Source organism: Stegostoma tigrinum, chromosome 37 (assembly GCF_030684315.1).
Source record: "Stegostoma tigrinum isolate sSteTig4 chromosome 37, sSteTig4.hap1, whole genome shotgun sequence".
NCBI classification, from domain to species: Eukaryota; Metazoa; Chordata; class Chondrichthyes; order Orectolobiformes; family Stegostomatidae; genus Stegostoma; species Stegostoma tigrinum.
In genome coordinates, this window is record NC_081390.1 from 20,275,601 (window position 1) to 20,295,377 (window position 19,777).

The following is a 19,777-nucleotide window of genomic DNA, read 5'->3' on the forward strand; positions in this document are numbered from 1 at the left end:
TCCATGCCTCTCATAATTTTATAGACTTCTCTCAGGTCGCCCCCTCAGCCTCCTACATTCAGGTGAAACAAAACCGAGTTTTGTCCAATGTCCTCTTGTAGCTAATACCCTCTAAACAAGGCTAGGCCAGGCGTCAGCTCTCCTGCTCCTCTGATACTGCCAGGCCTGCCGTGTTCCTCCAGCTCCACACTATGTTGTCTCTGACTCCAGCATCTGCATCTCCAGCACTGCTATATCCTGGTAAGTCCATTTCTTCACACTCGCCAAAGCCTCCACTTCCTTTTGGCAGTGTGATGATCAGAATTGTACACACCTGCCCTTTGTAAATTTGCAGCCCTTGCTTATCAGGATAAATCCAAACCTTACTCTGAAAATATTCAAGGTTCAGGCTTTCACCACCGTTACAGGAAGAGAAAGATCTCAAAGACGTTCAATTCTCTTGGGGAAAAAACACTCTCTTTATCACTGCTTCAACAGATAATCCCTTCTCTGTTGGAAACAGTTACTCCTAGGTCTAAAATTTACCACAACAGGAGGAGGAGTGGGTGGCATGATGGCTCAGTGGTTAGCACTGCTGCTTCACAGCGTCAGGGACCGGGGTTCGATTCCAGCTTCGGGCAACTGTCTGTATGGAGTTTGCACGTTCTCCCCATGTCTGTGTGGGTCTCCTCTGGGTGCTCCGGTTTCCTCCCACAGTCCAAAGATGTGCAGGTTCAGTAGTTCAGTCACGCTACATTGTCCACAGGGTCCAGGGATGTGCAGGCCAGGTGGATTAGCCTCGGGAGGCGGGGGGAAATCTGTGTGGACCTGATGGCCTGCTTCCACACTGTAGGTATTCTAGCATCCTTTCCATGTCTACCATGCCAAAATCTGTCTATTTAAAACAATAAAGCACGCTTCGAGATACTGAGTTGCCAGAAAATATTTATTTATTTCCGGATCTGATGCAATGCGGAAAAAGTGACATCAAGAGTGTGGGTTTGTTACTGACTCATGTAGTGGGAGCAACAACAGGACATCAAGTGGGAGCAGAAAATGAATCAGGACTTTTCAGTGATTCATAATTGGTAACATGGTCTCCTCTTCCCAGTTTGATCCGGTGATGATCTTCGAGCTTCCAGGCAGGCCTGTGCCTGTTCTACCATTCAGTGAGATCATGGAGGATTGAGATTGGGGCAAAGGGACTAATTTGACAGCCATTACAATGTACTGTGAGCCATGACAATGCAACCCAGGGGTCAGAGCCCTGTTTGTTTATAGATACCACACTCACTTGTTCATCTGAGGGTTAACAAAAGGAACTGTTCTCCAACCTGTCACCTCATAGGTGGGGCAGTTTCTAAATCAGAGACACCAGGATTAGGTGCTCTCAGCAGAGCGAGTGAGACGCAGCAACCAAGAGAAACGGGCTCAACTTTTACAACTAGTAGCCCCTGATACTTTCCACCCCAATCAATCATGCGAGTGGCCAAAGACTATTATTGCATTGAGGTGAGGAACTTCGCACATTTCCTAAAAACAGACTTTCTTTTCCTTCCACTGCGTAGCATGTTAAGTGCCAGGCAGCTCAAACAAGAATCAGAGCATAATCGCTTCCCTCGGACATTCAATGGCATCACACTTGCAGAGTCTCCCAACTCTCGATACTAAGGGTTTCCAATAGTTAGAAATACAAGCGGACTAGCCATGGCGGCCAGAGCAAGCCAGGGGTTTGGGTGTCCTGCAGGTCATCCTGCTTTCCCTTGGCGCTGTTCAGTCTACAACAGGAATGTAGTGATACTTACACTAGAGAACATAGTGGCTCATTTCCCCACGGCCCTACAGTCAGTCAGCCCTTAACAGGGCATTCAGATCTCGAATCTTTATCATTTAACATGCTACATGAACATTATAATAGTTCTAGAAATCAGACTGAAATAGTGACATTATTTGTCAAACCATTTCATCTTCCCCTCATCAAGTCAATTTGCAAGAATATCAATCTCTATACTGCATGGCAGGATAGCGTTGATTGGTTGTCACATGAACTTAAACAAAGCTCGGCAGTTAACTATCAATTGTCATTAACTGGTGCACACATCATTACAATGCCACAACCAGAGCCCACTTGCCAACCAATCAGCAGCCTGCTCACATAAATATTGGTTTGCTGTTGCACTTGTATTCTTGTGAACAGTCCTAATGAGTGCAAGAGGAAAGGCTTTGATAAAACGGTCTCTTTCCAACAATGCTCCACCCCTATGCAAGCAAACAACTAATGGTGGAACAGAAGACACAGGAGGCCACTCAACCCGTCAAAACAAGCCAGCTTTTTGGTTGAGATTTCGACTTCATTCCTCTCCCTGTATATTTTCCTTCCTTCCAGAATTTTTCCAATTCCCTTTTCAAAATTATTGTAAAATCTGCTCCTCCCACCTTTTCAGGTTGTTCACACAAAATCACAAGAGGTTTTTCTTTCCCTTTTAAATTCATTCACAGGACTCGAGCATTGCTGGCATTTATTGCCCATCCCTGTTGGTCCAGAGGATAGTTACAAGTCAACCACATCGGTCTTAGTCTGGAATCACATGTAGGTCAGACCATGTAAGGATGGCAGTTTCCTTCCCTGAAGGGCATTAGTGAATCAGATGGATTTTATGGACAATTTACAACGATTATCATTAGATGGTTAATTTTTCTTTAAGATTCAAATTCCACCATCTGCCATGGCAGGATTCGAACCTGGGTCTCTGGATGAATAGAAAAGCAATAATACCGTTCGGCCATTACCTACTTAAAACTTGGTAGTATTTAATAAGAAAAAAAAAAGAGTTGCTCAAGTCACCTTCGTCTCTTTTGTTGACTCCCTTTAATGTGACAAACTATTTATTAAATTATGCACACATTCCTCAGATTGCAAAATCTGACCAGTAAAGATGCTTTTGCAATATTTTAAAAGGCTCTCACCTCTGATGTTTTATTCAAATGCAACTTTGAAAGAACTCATGTAGTTTCCTAATTCGATCTGACAAAGTAACAATAACCTGAGGAGCTCAGAAATGTCCCGACAGCTTAAAAGCAAAATACTGCTGTGGGCTTGAACCACAAACAAAAAACGTATCACAAAGCTGATAGCAAGACAAAAGAAAAATGCTGGAAATGGTCAGGCAGGAGAGGGAAGCACTGTTGACATTTCAGATTCCAACAAAAATCAAAGACCTGAAACATTCACCATTTCTCTCTCAATAGATGCTGCCTGGCCAGCTGTGTATTCCCAACATTTTTTTTTTGTCTTGGTATCAGTTTTGTGAATGTTTATCGCTGGTCGACAGACCAACAGAGTTAATATTTCAGGTCTGTGACTTTTGTTAGATTTGGAAACTTAATTCTGCTTCCTCGCCATAGACATGGGATTAACCAGCTAAAGTACATTTTGTCTTTACTGAAAAGTCCCACTTGGCCGTTCGCTCACTATAAAAGTTTGACCTGAGGGTCACCATACCTCAGGGGAGGGGAGTGGTTGAGAAGAAGAGTCCTTCATGGTAACCTCAGCCAGTGAGGGGGAACTGAACCCATGCTGTTGGTGTCACTCTGCATCGCAAACCAGCTATCCAGCCAACTGAGCTAAACTGACACCCAATTACTTATATAGCATCAGCAGTACTCTACTCTCTGACAAAATCAATAACCCATGGCCGGTTTGATGTAGGAGTGAACAGGATGAGAACATACAAGCAAACCTCCAGCTCACAAAGCAAATTTTAAAAAGTTTTATGAAGTCTTTTGAAAGAAAATCATACAGTTATATAAAGGTGGCATTCCCAACAACAGCTGCCAGTTTTGCAGTCAGACCTTGCTCCAGTTTAGCCAAATAAGTCAAAACATTGAAAGTACTGACACATTTTAAAGCACATTAATAATAATCTCGAAACTGTAAAGTAAATTATTCTACACTTCAAAAACAATACACCCATTGCATAATGAATTTCTTCTGTGTTATTATGGCTTTGGTAACGCTCTATCAAGGGCTGCTTGTTGCAACATAGCCTGACATTAAGCAAAATAAAGTCTTGCAATCTTCTCGTGGGATACAAAACAACTTCTGTGTTCCATCTGTTACAATAACTGCATTCTCAGTGACACACCACAACAACAATGTGCATTGATATGGCCCTTATAACTTGCCAATAAAGCACCCAAGGCACATCACATGGAGTGCTACCAAACAAAACCTGGCACCGAACACCTAGAAAAACAGAAGGAGATGTCACCAATATCTTGGTCAAAGAGGGAGTTTTAATCTTCTGAAGCTTTTCCCCAGGATAGGGGAATTTAAAGCTAGGCATAGGTTTAAGGTGAGAGGGGAGGGATGTAACAGAGTCCAGAGGGGCATGCTTTCCCCACACAAAGGTTGGTGAGCGTCTGGGATGGGCTGCCAGAGGATGTGAAGGTAATGAGTACAGTTTCGTCATTTAAGAAGCATTGAGACAGGTACATGGGTGGGATAGGTACGGAGGAATATGGACTAAATGCAGGCAAATTTAATTATGAAAACTGGGAGGCATGGATAAGTTGGGCCGAAGGACCTGATCCCATGCTGTAGACGTCTATTACTGTATAAGAATAGTCATACTGGACTCAAAATATTAACTGTCTGTCCGTCTCCCTCTGTCCACAGATATTGCCCAACCTGCTGAGTTTCTCCAGCATTCTCTGTGTTTGCAGCACTTGAAGTCTATCATAATTTTTAGGAGTGTCTTAAAAGGAGGAGAGAGAGGTGGAGATGGTTAGGGAGGGAGCTGTAAACGTTTGGTGCTCAACAATGGGAGGTCATGGTGAAATAAAGAAAATGGGCGCGAGGATGGCAGGGACACCGGGGATTGGAGGCGGCTGCAGAGATCGGAGTGTGCTCATGGCTTTGAGATTCCGTCGGGCCGCAGAGAGATTCGTAAGTAAATTGATTGAATGATGGTGCAAGGTCAGAGGTCATGTTTCTACACAGAGTACACTTGGCAATCTGAACATGTCCAACATCTCTGGCAAGGAGTTGGTGGGAGGGAAAACGACAGAAGATTTGAAGGGAAAATTGACATTATTAATGCACTCCAGTTAATCCAACAGTCAGCAGCATCCATGGCTGGATTTTCCACAGAAGGAAAACGGATGAGATTACATAAAGTGAGGTATGTTTGCAGAAGATGCTTTCACTCCAACCTCTCAGGATTCACTGAGTCTAGATTCTCCCTAGTCTCAAACACTTCAATGACATTTTTGAGACAGGGGAGTAAAAGTTACATTTCTGAGACGGTCTGAGGCACTGTATTCCAGGGAGTGGGTAATCTCAATTTGGGCCAAGTGGTGTCTGTGACCGAGAACGCGTGTTTAGTCTGTGAAAGCAAAATCATCTCTCACTTTAAATGATCAGCAAAGCTACAAAAGATTACAAGGTGATATCGCAGAGCCACAGCCATGGGCAGTCCAAGCAGGGGATAGGATACTACATTGAATATTAGAGACTTCCGATCGCTTGGTCAGTAAAGCCCAGGACTGCATGGTTCAACCAAGCTTCTGGTGTAAAGCTCTCCCACATTCTGCCACAGCACCTGATCTCATTGGTGGGAATGTAAGAGTCCATTCTGCCCAATCAGCCAGGATTGAGGAGGTGGCCTGTCGGCATAACACCACCTCAGTTCCATATACTTGCCCAACGCAACTGTTGAAACACCGCGATGACGCTAAAGAGTGCAAAAAAAAAGAGAACTGAAACTAAAGAAAAAGCATCAGAAAGGCAAAAGGAAGTTTGCTGCTGGAGGTTATTCAGCTATTGATGCTGGGAAACAGCTGTCAGACCACAGGAAAAGATTGGAATCACATCTCCCCGTGAGAGAAAAGGAAAAACACAAAGAACACTTAATAGGGACTGGTTGCCAAGATAGAAATGTTTGTCTTTGTTCCTTGATAAGACGAGGCTTCGACAACGACAAAGCTGCCAACAATTCCCACTCCTGGACAGTCTATTGTGGATGGCAGTTCAAAGTCACCGACTCTGCTACGGGCAAAGCCCAGGACTGGGGCGGGGGGGAGAATCAGGGCCCAATAGCCTGGACCCCGTTGGGGGGAGTCTTTTGGGTCTGGGGTGGGGCTAGATCCTTGGAGCCTGGAACAAGAGCCGGGTCACAAACTGGCGGCTTCTGCCCTTGTCCTCAGCAAAAGGGTCTGGAGTCACGTACAGGCCAGACAAGGAAAGGGCAGCAGATTTCCTTCATATGGGTGACCCAGCTGGGATTACAACCGACAATCAACGATGGTTTCATGGTCATGGAGACTAACGTTTTAATTCTAATTTATCAGCTGGACATGAACTCCAACAGCTGCGGCAGTGAGGTCTGAGCTGATGTCCTTTTACCCTGGGTCTCCAGATTGCGAATGCAGTGGCAGAGCCAACTCACAACAAAGGGGCATGTGAGAAACCCCCCCTATGCTAGACAACATTGGGACTCCTCCATTAAGATCAGCTGCTACTTCCGAAACGAAATACACTCACCGCCTCAAATCCTGTCTCCCAAATTGGTTATTTTACGAAGTCACTTTCTCCCCCTTGGAAAGGGGAGCACTTGCATGCGGTGTGTGCGTGCGTGTGCGCGCGCATTTGGGGCAGTGGGCACACGCGCCTGGGTGGTTTGCACAGATGGTACACATGCTTGTGTGCATATGTACGTGGGAGGTTGTGCACGTGTGTATGTGCAGGCATGCGCCTCAGTGAAATCGTGTGCGCGCTCACGTGTGCATGAGAGAGAAACACCAGTGCTTCATGAGTTTTTCAACAGGAGTATCTGGCTGAGAGAACGCTCCACTGTTAAGGAGACAGCGTCCAGCATTGGCCGACATCTCCTGGATGTAAGAAAGTCATCCCCAGTCCTCCCCGAGGAAGGCGTTTCTGGGAGCTCACTATGTGCAAACTGGCTGCTGTATTTCCCATATTGCAATAATGCCGGCTGCTCCCAATTTACTTTGTTGATTGTAAAGGACCTCAAAACATCTTGACAGACACTAAAAGGGCAGGTCAAACAGCCACCATGAGCAGCACGATGGCTCAGTGACTAGCACTGCTACCTGACAGCGCCAGGGACCCGGGTTCAATTCCACCCTCAGACGACTCTGTGTGCAGTTTGCACGTTCTCCCCGCGTCTGTGTGGGTTTCCTCCAGATGCTCCAGTTTCTTTCCACGGCCCAAAGATGTACAAGTTAGGTAGGGTGGCCATGGGAAATTGCCCATAGTGGGGTAGGCTAGGTAGGTTATCCATGGGAAATGCAGGATTATAGGGATAGGGTGGGGGGAGGGGGGGGCGCGGGTCTGGGTGAGATGGTGTTTGGAAGGTCAATGCTGACTTGATGTGCCGAACGGCCTGCTTCCACACTGTTGGGATTCTATAATTCCGCAAAGGTTCCACCTTCTCTCCTCTTTGAGATGGTGACCCTTGGGTTAAACCACCATGACTCCTCACTCTAATCAGAGACTAGGGGCTACGGGAACTTTATCTTTGTTTTCTCTGCAATCTTTCTACAAACAACTAGCTACTCCATAAGAAGCACATCTCATCTATTGGACCATCAAAGAGAGAAGGAACTGCAGATGCTGCAAATCAGAGAAAAAGAAAATCACTAGAAAAGCTCAGCAGGCCTGGTAGCATCTGCGGAGAGAAATCAGAGTTAACGTTTTGGGTCCAATGACCGCTCCTCAGAACCACTGTGCTGAGATTTTCCCGCCATTTATGTTTATGATTCATCAATTGGACTCCAATTCCAAGACACAGAGAAGACAGAGAGTTAATTATGAGGGTAAAACAGGGCAAAGGAACTTCAAAACTTATCAAGTGTGGGATGTGGGCCTCATCGGCCGGACCAGTGTTTATTCCAGGATTTTGACCCAGCGACAGTGATATATTTCCAAGTCAGGATGGTGAGTGACTTGGAGGAGAACTTACAAGTGGTGGTGTCCCCATGTATCTGCTGCCCTTGTCCTTCCAGATGAAAGTGGTCATGGGTTTGGAAGGTGTTGTGTGAGGACCTTTGGTGAATTTCTGCAGTGCATCTTACAGATAGCACACACTGCTGCTACTGCGCGTCACTGGGTTTATGTGGGGAGTCCACTTGAGTTTCTGGTCAATGATAACCCCCAGGATGTTGATAGTGGGGGATTCAGTGATGGTTGGACAAGAATTCTGTTCAAAAAAGTGATTTTCTTCGTCACTCAATCTTTGTGGGCAGTGACAGTGCATGAGTAATGAAGAATACTACATTATGATGGAGACATCACATCCCACACAAGCAGAGCTGCAAACTACAGCACAGCCTGACCAAAAAAGTCCTGTTGGAACCAAACCCATTTCACATTTCTTTTCAAAAAAAATTCAGAGTAAGATCTACTTGTGAGAAAAGTGCAACGTTTCTCAAGCAGGTTGCATTGTGCACTGAACAATTAATTTGGACGTTTGAGATAGAAATTCAGTAAATGATCTAGATGCAGTAGTGGAGAGACTCGGGGCGGGAGCTGGGGCAAAGTGTTTAATGAAACTTTCAGCAGTATTTGCAAGCAGTTGACTTTCAACTTTCTGCCAGAAATGTATGTGCGGTTAGCCAGGGTGCAATCAGATGGACCCTTGATAAGCTGTTCCCCAGTCCTCAGCGAGCAGCCTTTTGCAAGATCACTTTAAACATACAATTCCACATGCCACCTCCCCCCACCCCCACACAGCCAAACAGGGTCACATTTACATAGCAGCCGATCATCTTGTCCAGAACTGTCACGTGCATACCCAAAATTCTTGGAAGCAACAGCCATTTTCTGCACAGCACGATCCCATAAACAGCAGTTTACAATCAGGTGACAGCAGGACAATTTAACGTTGGAAAGCCCGAAAAGTTTGTCAGCTGTTTTATGAACACACAGAGAGAGAGAGAGAGAGAGAGAGAGAGAGAGAGAGAGAGAGAGAGAGAAGGGGGGGGTGAGGGAGAGCGCAACAGAGACAGAGATAAAGAAAAGAAAAAGGAGTGAAAGAGAGAGAGAAAAAACTGAAAGAGAGAGAAAAAGAGACAAAAGGAAACAGAAAGCAAGAAGCGATAAAGCAAGAAAGACAGAGAAAGGAGCAAGGGAAAGAGAAAAAGAAGAGGCCGAGAGGATGACACACACTTCAGTGAGGTACAGAAGGTTGAAGGTATTTTTTTGAAAATGAGAAGTAACTGCCAGCTGAGTGACCTTTGACAAGTTTCTGTCCTGGCAGCACACTGTGCCACGACGTTAATCCAACGAAGGGTAAAAGTGTGAGTTTCCGCTCCCAGATCACCACATGGGGAAACTCCCAAACACAAGGTTCTGCTGAAGAGAGGCTACAGACCAAAATAAAACCCCCTGCTTCCAATCTGCAAGCAATCCACTGTGTGCTTCCCCCAGCAGCTGGTCACGAGGCAGTGCCAGTGGGAGGTAGACGCAGATACATGAACAATACCAGGGGTACGTCACCCGCCATCGTCACTGTTATCAAACAAGATCCCCACAAAAGCTGCCCTGGGTCAGAATCTAAACCACCAGGTTCTCAGGGCAATAACTGCTGACCTTGCTTATATCACCCACATCCTGTAAACTAAAGAAATGGCAATGTCTTCTAACTGCAGCAGAATGCTCAAAAAAAGATAAAGGGACATCAAATAAAGGTTTCAACTTCAGAGGATTTCCTCACTCTTCCCCCTCCAACTCAGAGATCACTTGCTGCTTCATTTTCACAAATCATCAGAAGAATCTCGCTCTGTAATTTCACAAACTGGAACAGAAACCATGGGCAACTCAACTGGAGATCACATGCCAATAAAACGTTTCAACAGCTTGTCTGAAAAGCTGCAGCTTAGTGATTGATGAGTCACACATTTGTTTATTTATTTAATATTAAAAACAGGGGGAGCCCATGGTGATAGCGGTCATGTTACTGGACGAGGAACGTCAAGGCTCATGTTCCTGAGACATGGATTCAAATCCCACCATGTCAGATGGGGAGATTTGAAACACAGAAACTAGGTGCAGGAGTAGGCCACTCAGCCCTTTGAGCCTGCACCACCATTCAATATGATCATGGCTGACCATTTCAGTTCCCACTCCCACTTTCTCTCCTTATCCCTTTAGCCACAAGGACTACTTCCAGCTCACTCTTGGATATATCAAACAAACTGACCCCCAACAGCTTCCAATGGGAGAGAATTCCACAGGCTCATGACTCTGAGTGAAGAAATTCTTCTTCATCTCAGTCCTGAATGGTTTACTTCTTATTGACCCCTAGTTCTGGACTTCCCCAATGCCGGGAACATTCTTCCCGCATCTAGCCTGTACAGTCCCATCAGGATTTTTGAATTCCATAAATATTCTGGATGACCATGCCAACCACTTAGGCACTAATACTCCTTAGGGAGGGAATTCTGCCATCCTTATCTGGTCTGGCTTACATGTGACTCCAGACCAACAGCAATGTGGTTGACTCTTGGCTGAAACAGTTCTCAGTTCAAGGACAATTAAGGATGGGTAAATCCTGGTCTTGCCATAAAAGACAAACTTTTTTTTTAGAAATTGGACTTGACATTAAAGCCACTTGTCTCTCAGATGGGAAGTAGAAAGGACAGCATTTTTGGCTCCTTGCCTAGAGGCAGGGCACCAAGTAGGTAGCCTTTGAGACACCTCAATAAATTTGAGCTGGTGCCAATCCCTGTTACAACAAAAGCAACCCAGTGAGTCACAGGCAGGAGACTGGGTGTGATCACACCACGAGCTGTTGTTGGCTGATGACAATAAATAAAACATGAAGCAACTAACTCAGCATCTCTGCTACTGTCTCCTTTCTGGGAGCTCTACCAACTTCCCTGTGCAGTCCATTGGTCAATCATGATTTGCTGGGCTCACAAGTGACCAACAGGGTTGCCTGTCGTACCCAGTGCTTGGCAGCCACCAGTTAACAGCTGGTACCAGGATCACAAAGCAGGTCCATGAGCTTCTTTATGGAAAAATCTTCCGAAACCAGTCTGAAACTTGCCATCTCTGATATCTGCCTGATATCTGCCCTTCTAAGAGAGGCCAGAGGGCATCGACCAAATGCCCAATGCCAACGCCTCACCTTCCCTGACTCAGAAACAATGAAACAACCCATATTTATATAGAGAGTATCTATGTGGCACGGTGGATCAGCAGTTAGCACTGCTACCTCAGTGCCAGGGACCCAGGTTCAATTCCACCCTCGAGCGACTGCCTGTGTGGAGTTTGCACATTCTCCCCGTGTCTGCACGGGTTTCCTCCCACAGTCCAAAGTGTTGCAGGTTAGGGTGGGTCGGCCATGCAAAATTGCCCGTAGTGTCCAGGGATGGGCCGGCTGGATGGATTAGCCATGGGAAATGCAGGGTTATAGGGATTGAAGTGGGTGGAAGGATGCTCTTTAGAGGGGGCAGTGTGGACTCAGTGGGTTGCGTCCACACTGTAGGGATTTGATTCTAACCAATGAAGCACTACAAGTGTGAACAAGGTAAAGTAGCTGACCATAGGGCTGCTCTGCCATTACGGAGAGAGATGGCCGGTGGTGGTTTAAGCAGAGGGTCAGGTGAGCGGAAAGATTGAGAAGGACAGTCCTTTATGATAACCGCAGCCAGTGAGGAGAATTGAACCCACACTGTTGGTGTGCAACACAAACCCATTGTTTAGCCAATTCACCAATTCTTTTGAATTGGACTCACCGTTGCAATGTGTCGGACAGTTCATACTGGCGTTTGGTGAAACTCTTTGGGGGCAAGAGAAAGCGTGAAAATGTCAAGCCAAACCCAAACAAACAAGTAGCCAGAGATGGATCTGGTACAAGTTGTGAAATAGATAAAGGGCTTACCCATCCCACCAAGGAAGTAGCCGGGAGCCACAAGAACATCATCATCTTTGATAAGGTGGGTGGAAGGATGCCTGGTCTGTTCAGTCCTGTTGTAAAGAGGTAAATCCCTTTCAAATAAAAAAAATCACCTAAATACCTAAACTCAAAGAAATAACACACATTGTGCCCAGCTTGAGTATTATATGGGAGTGCAAGTTGCATGAGGGTAGGTAATGAATCCAATCCAATCCAAAGTGTGATCATTTAATTAAACAAATATTTTAAGCATCACTTAAGAAGGAAACATTACAGCTGAGTTTGTGCACAGCAAGCTGCCATGGACAGCAGGCAACAAGAACCAGCTAAATCTGTTTCAGTGCCATTGGTTGAGGAATAAATAATTTGCTCCAGACACACAAGAGGCAGGGTTGGAAAAGCATTTCACATCAATGTCACAGAATCTTTCTGGTCCAGGAGAGAGGATACAGAATTGTAAGTTGGCAAGACCTACTAGAGCACCGTGGCAGAACTCAACACCCTCCCCGCCTCCCCAGAGAGATCAAATCACATCACGTCTCCACAAGATTACACCTGAAACAGTCCTGGGTCAGCGTGACTCAGCTCTTCACAGTGTAAACCGCTGAGTCATCAGGGAAACTGCTGTTACGATAAAGTTAAACTCGGGTGTACAGGAAACCCAGTCTGGGAGAAGTTCTCCTCGAAAAGGTTACCATCCTAAAGTCCCTGAAACTTAACCAAACATCGGAAGGTGTAAACAATCCGTTGTCGTGGACGTAATTCTGCAATTGTGTCAACTTTCACACAGTCAGTCCTGGCACAACGGCAGGGGTTTATAAGATTAGGGGAAATTGGAGCACAGGTACACGATTCAACCCTTTGGGTCTGTTCTGCTATAAGAACACAGCTGATGTATGCTGTGGCCTTAACTCACTTTGTTTACGGTTGCCCATAATGACTTACTCCCTCATGGATCAAAAAATTGTCTAACTAAGCCTCAATTGTATTACTCCATGGGGAAGAGTATCCCAAAACCTAAAGACAAAAAGTTCCTCATCTCCACCTCAAGTTGGTGATCCTTATTTTTGAACTGCCCCATCATCCAGTTCCAGGTTCATCCCAAAAGGAAACATAAAACATCCATGTAACATTCTGAGGGACCTGACAATCTATTTCAACAAGATTACTGCTCAGACTTCTCAACTCCAACAACATGTAGTCTTTCCTTTACAAGGCAACCCATTCCAGCAAACAGTCATTTGAGGCCCCTCTGAACTGCTTCTTATGCAAATATATCCTTGCTTAAGTAAGGAAGCCAAGCTTCACACAGTACTCCAGACACTGTCACTTTAAAAACCTGTACAGGATCTATAAGATCACATATTTACATTTTTATGCCATACCTTTATCTCAATAAAAGGCAACATTCCTATTTGCCTTCCAAATTACTTGCTGTAGCTGAACACACTAACATTTTGGGATTCATGCACCACGATACCCAGAATGCTATGCACCTCAGAGTTCTGCATTTAATTCTGCTCTTCCATTCTCACTCCCACAGTGGACAAACTCACATCATGCTCCGTCTGCCAAACCTCTCTCACTCACTCACCTGACTTTTTGTAACCGCCTCGCAATTGGTTTGCAGCACAGTCGGTACCAACTCGGTGCAGTGTGCCTTTAGGATCTCATTGCAATGCATAGCTAATCCCACTGCCCTGCTCCCTCACTGAACCTGCACTTCCTCTGTTTCAAGCATTTATCTGGTTTCCCCCTCAGAGCGATACTCCATCACTCTCTTGCTCCCTGTTGTGGCAAAAGTCATCAGGCTGCAACAGAATTTCCACATTTCTAAAAATGCTTGACGTGCATTTCCCAAACAGGACAGACCGCGTAATACTTTTGATCTTGCTGATGCATTTGACATGTGTGTACTTTTAAAAAAGGGCAATTACATACAAACATACCAATTAAGAGAAGTTGGCCATTCAGCCCTTCAAGTCTGCTCAGCTGTTCAATGAAAGAAAGTGACGTGGGGGGGGGGGGCGTCAGTGAACACAAAACTATTAACTCTTTTTTCTCTCCACAGATGCTGCCAGACCTGCTGAGTCTTTCCAGCAATTTCTGTTTTTGATGCAGGCATTCAATAAGATTGATCTGTTTTTGTTCTGAATGCCACGTTCCCATCAAACCACACCTAATGTGACCCCACATTACTCATCATCAATGACTCCAGATGGTAATGCACCCAGACAGATAGAAATAATGTAGGCACCTCAGACCTGAAAGCATGGAGGAGAACTCACTTCTCCTTCAGAGCTCTACTGTTAAACCTAACAGCAATGAGTCAGACTTACTCCCATCTTCACTGTGCTAACCCACTCCGAACCTGGAGCAAGCCCCAGTGTGGCCTTAATAAGGTGTGGCCTTAAGTTAAACAGAGTCTCCCACTCCATTTATAGATATTTTTTCAACCAGTTCAGAGATGCTATGATACACCTGCGGAGCAGATGGGACTTGAACCTAGGCCTCCTAGCTCAGAGGTACAATACCACCACAAAGACTCACCCCATTTATACAACATCAAAACTGCTAAAGTCCGGGTGAAATACAGATAATTAAATTCTAGTCACTAAGATGCGAGAAAATTTAAAACCGTGATGAATTAAAGTATCACAGTCAAAAGTTTCAATTACTTTTCTTTCAATAGTAACTTGTTGCTGATACATCAGATTGACCCAGTAGCAACTCGGAGCCCTTCAATGTTCACTATAATTACAGGAAATAGTTCTAGGCTTTGTAAGTATCAGCCATTCCTTTCTCAGTCACCCTCCAATGCATGACTTGAGATTAAATCTTTACAGACACAAATTCTATGACCTCAAGTGAACCACATGCCTCTGACATAACGTAATTTTCAATTTAAACAAAACTACTTGGAAATAGTTTCAATCAGAAACACAGAACCACTTATGCAGAATTGAAAGGACATGCTTCCATCAGTTTGAAATACAACAATCCCTGCAGCCTCAAATTTATTAAATATGTTTTATAAAAGCAGTAAAATTATTAAAATGTATTTCTTCAGTGCCAGATATCGTTGTATTGGTACAGTTTGCAAACAAAATTTCAACCAAAACAACTTGCATTTCTGACACCTAAAGCTTCTTCAATAAAGTGCATTGAGAAGGAGTCAGTCATGAGCATCAAAAATTGTTTATACCTGTGTCAGATACTGCTTAATGATAGAGTTAGCATTTTGGGGGGGGGGGGGGGGGGGCGAAGAGAAAGAAAGTGAGAGAGAGAGAGAGAGAGAGAGAGAGAGAGAGAGAGAGAGAGAGAGAGAGAGAGTGTCAAAGAATGGAAGTGGGGGGAAAAAAAAGGAGAAAAGGTAGAGACTCAAACACAAACAACAAAAATAGCTTGAAAATTTTGGCAGGTCGAGCAGCACCTGGAGAAAGGAATCAGAGTTAAAGATTCGGGTCCAGTGGTCCTTTCTCAGAACTAAGGAAGGGTCACTGGACCCAAAACGTTAACTCTGATTTCCCTCCACAGATGCTGCAAGAACTGCTGAGCTTTTCCAGCAACTCCTGTTCTTGTTCTTGATTTACAAAATCCACAGTTCTTTCTGTTTTTATGCTCAGTCATAATATGTAGATGTGACGATCCAGAAGGCACAACAATGCCTCTTCTTCCTCAGGCGGCTCAGGAAATTTGCCACGTCCATTAGGTCCCTCACCAACTTCCACAGATACACCATTGAAAGCATCCTGTCTGGGCGCATAATGGCCTGGTATGGCAACTGCTCTGCCCAGGACGGTAAGAAACTACAGAGGGTGGTATGCCGAGCCCGGACCATCATGTAAGCCAACACTCCATCCACGGACTCTATTTACACGGCTCGCTGCTGCAGAAGGGCAGCCAACATCAAAAACCCATTGTACCCCGGTGATGATCCCCTACAACCTCTTCCGTCTGGTAAGATACAGAAACCTGAACACACGCACAAGCAGGTTCAGGAAGAGCTTCTTACTGGCCATGATGAATGGACTCTCTAGCCTCAAATAACACTTATCTTGCTAATGTTGATGCTGCCTAGTGAGCACCCTGTGCAATGTGAGCTGTTCACCTCTGTCTCAGTTTTTTTTGATCTGCATGTCTTTTGCTTACCGTGACCTGCCAGTACTCTCATAAACAAAGCTTTTCACTGTATTTCGGTACACATGACAACAAATAAATCAATCACAGGTTGTAATATTATGTTGCTATGATGCTCTGTCATTAAATGCATTCAACAGCTGTGGGACAGAAAAGAAAATCTATTCTCAACACCCAACTTGCATACATTAAGGAGTCAAGAGCTTGCCTTCCCAAAGATGCTTTCTAAGCATTCATCTGAACATGAAAAGACTCAAATTATGCAGGAACCAAATAATTAATAAATCTCAAACTTCCAGCGTCAGGCTAGCCAAGATATTTCTGAGAAACAAAATCTGCCAGAAAAATAACTTTGTGCACAGGTACAGTCAACCTACACACTCTTTTTAAGGGTTGCTGTCCAAACAACGGTCCCTGTGCAAATTATTGTGTAAAACAGTCACGATTTCAACCATCCACTGGAAGAATTAAACCCAGCCTCTTGTTTCCATATTCCCCCCTGCATCCAGTAACCACCGCGCCCCACCCCCCCCTCAACCCCCACCACCATCCCCAAACATCATCCTCCTACACCAAAATCATTCCTAGACAGCCGTGGCTGTCCAACAAGTCAAAGCACAATTTGGTTTCGGTTATAAAGATACCAGGTGTTGCCTCTCACATTTATATTCCACCTTTAATGCAGCAAAACCACCCCAAAGCACTTCACAGGTACATTGACAAAACGTCGCACAATGCCACAGGTGCTGGATGAAGAGCTAGATTTTACTGGAGTGTTTTTAAAAAGGAAGACCAAGGGAGATTTAAGGAGACATGATAAGTGATAAAAAAAAAATCAGGGCTATGCAGGACACCAGAATGGAATCAGGTTACAGAGACATAGAGGGACAAGATCCTATAGGGTCTTGAACACGAGGGTGAGAACTTTAGCAGAGGCAATGCCAGATCTGTCAGCAGGGTAAACAGGAGATTCATGTGAAGGTGGGGGAGGTGGTGGTGGGAAGAGGGTAATAGGGCAGGTTAGGACAGCATTTCAGGAGGCCATAAACGAATGGTAACAAAGCACAATGCAATTGTGTATGTGGATGGCATCTACTCCCGACAGCAAAAAAAAACTTACCACTGACAAAGCCACACAACAACTTATCCAATTCACGTATATACATAGCTTTCAACAACAAATCTGAAGGACCATTAGGAGTCTGCAAATGAATTTGCCCCTAGATGTAATCCTGCACGGCACCAAAAATGGCAATTGTCCAGAAAATATTGCAATACTGTTCTGTGGAGAAATCCATGCATGCACAATAATGCATGGATCGCAGGAACTCAGGGAATCATTGAACTGTTACAGCACGGGCCTCATAAAATAACACACAAGTCAAAATGGTCTCTCTAACTTCAAAACATGCCGAATGTTCACTTTTCCAAAACAAAAACTGGTCAGTCGCACAGTTATTACTACAATCCAGTATTGTGTACTGGTCTTTTTTTGCTGAAATGGGAGATGCACCATTTACAAAGGCAAGCTTTAAACAAGGTTAGACCCTCCCTATTCTGTTCTGGATCAAGTTCAGAAGGTTAGCTCCATATTAAGGATAGCTATCAGGACGTTCTTTTGTGTAAAACTTTGTGCAGACAGTAGGACTGCATTTAAGACAGTTGGCGGCAGATGGATGTTTACACTGGAATACTGCATCTGTTTTGAGTCTTCCTAACAAAAAAATTACACTGAGTTAAAGAAAGTGAAGCAATACAAAGGCAAATGAGAACTGCCAAGGACACTTGACCATAAAAAACACAACACTGGCTCACCTTTGATCTTAACAGTTGGTGAATTGGGGCCAGCAGACTGCTTCCTCCATCCTCGCCAGTTCTGACACAAGCTCTCTGCCTCAGATATGAAGGAACAGAGAGAATCTTCCTCAAACCGGTCGCTGTCTTCAAAGGAAAATCTCTCACCATCCTCCCACTCTGCAAACATTAGTTCCATCACATTGACAGCAGCAGGAATGATCCAAAGAAAGCAGTCAAGGTGTGTAAAGGAATCCAAGCTTGCAGGCACTTGGGAACAATGGGCTTGTTCACAATTCCTTGGGTTCAGGGGCCTTCTAACTGAGTCAACTTCCTCACATTTAAGGCGATTTCCAAAACAGCCCCCGGGTCCCCTTTTAGTGGATATGGCCTTCTGTCAATCATTCAGGTCTCCAAACCCCTGGATAAATGAGTCCAACAAATCCTGCATTCCCAATTTTCCACCGAAATAAACAAAACCTCCAAAGAGAAAAGAAATCCTTCAGGAGACAGATCCTTTTTGGGGGGATTTTCTGGCAATCACTTGGTGTCCCTTTTGTTCCCTTCACATGTACACTCTCTCGGCTAAGAAGGTAAGGGGGGGGGTTGCAAAGATGAGGGGGAGATACAAAAGTCAGCTCCAGTCAATCGTCAGATACCTGAAACAACAAAAAGAACAGATTTTAAAAAAACTCATTCATTTTCTCTCCTTCCTCCCCAGTGCCTGGGGGAGACAATGCTCAAAAGTGTGGGCATACACAGAGCATGTAATGTTGCTGTTGCCTCTCTCCTTCTGGGCAAAATTGTCCTTGACCAGTGAATGTGGTTTGGAAGAGAGAGAGAGAGAGAGAGAGAGAGAGAGAGGGAGGGAGGGAGAGGGAGAGGGAGGGGGGAGGAGTACCCCCACCCCTTCCCACGAAATGGCAACAATAAAGCGCCGGCAACAAATGTGTCAATTTCAGCTGGAAATAGAACGGGGAACCCCCATCCTGTAGCAAACTTCAACCCAACCAGATCACACCACCGCCCCCCCCACCTTCCCCTACGAGAGGGAACAAGGGCACAGATACAAAAAGAAAGTTGACACACGGAAATAATTACGAAGCGAAATTTTAAAACAAAAAGACGACCATGATGATAAGAATGGCCAAACGGCGACCAACTAGGAGCTTTCTCACAGTTTCCTTTATTGTTTGACAGCCCCCACCGTGAGTGTCCTCTCTAAACATGGATACTTCACCTGGGTCAGTCATCAGCTGTTGGCTACTTCCGTTTCCATCACATGATTTCTCCCTCTCTCTCTTTGCACAGGCTGAGAATTGAATTGCACTGAAATTGATCAGCCCTCTCTCTCTCTGTGTATGTCCTGTCACTCCTTTGTTGCAAAAGCCGGGAGTAGCGCAGCGATATTGCAAGGCAGCAGCGCAGAAAAACCACCCCCACCTCCCTTAGTTCCTGATCTTCCTTTCTCTTAGCTAAGATATGTGTGTCTCTGTGAGTGTGTATAAACGACCTCTAACCCGGGTACTTCCTATACGTAAAAGGAAATGAGAGCCTGACGTGTAGCTACTTTTGACAGCATGTTTTTTTTCAAACCTCCTAAGTAATGCAGGCAGCAAAAGTGGAAAGGAATAAGGGGAAAATAAGGGACTCCTCAATCATGTTTCCTTTCTTACGGAAGCTTTCTCCTTACCTCTCCCCCCCCCCCCCGCCAAAAAAAATATATTCTGGGGAGAATTCAATGCCTTTCTCCCACCCACTTCCCCAATTTGGAAGTCTGTCATGAGCTGAGTAATTCCTGGTTCGATCTGCGCGCTGATCAGTTCCTACTGTTTCCAGACTTAGTACCATCAATTCTCCACTCATTTCTTTTTCCAGGAGATTTGTTTAAGCTCTCCTCACCCCAAGCTGGCTGCACGTTCCTGATCATGTGGGCTTAA

The 19,777-nt window shown here is 44.9% G+C and overlaps 1 protein-coding gene across 5 annotated transcripts in view; it reads right to left on the reverse strand.

The window, feature by feature from the left end:
- Positions 1-19,334, reverse strand: part of zswim8 (zinc finger, SWIM-type containing 8) — a 183,187-nt gene extending 163,853 nt beyond the window's left edge. The window contains exons 1-2 of one of the 5 annotated variants that reach the window (XM_048563238.2): positions 19,078-19,334; positions 17,859-18,496 (exon numbers count right to left, since the gene is read on the reverse strand). In XM_048563238.2, coding sequence (XP_048419195.1) covers positions 17,859-18,036 — 178 coding nt within the window. In that variant the 5' untranslated portion in view covers positions 18,037-18,496; positions 19,078-19,334. Of the gene's footprint in view, positions 1-17,858; positions 18,497-18,926 lie in introns of all 5 variants that reach the window. The other 4 variants (XM_048563242.2, XM_048563239.2, XM_048563240.2 and 1 more) reach the window with 4 other exon arrangements.
- Between the last annotated feature and the right edge of the window lie 443 nt (positions 19,335-19,777).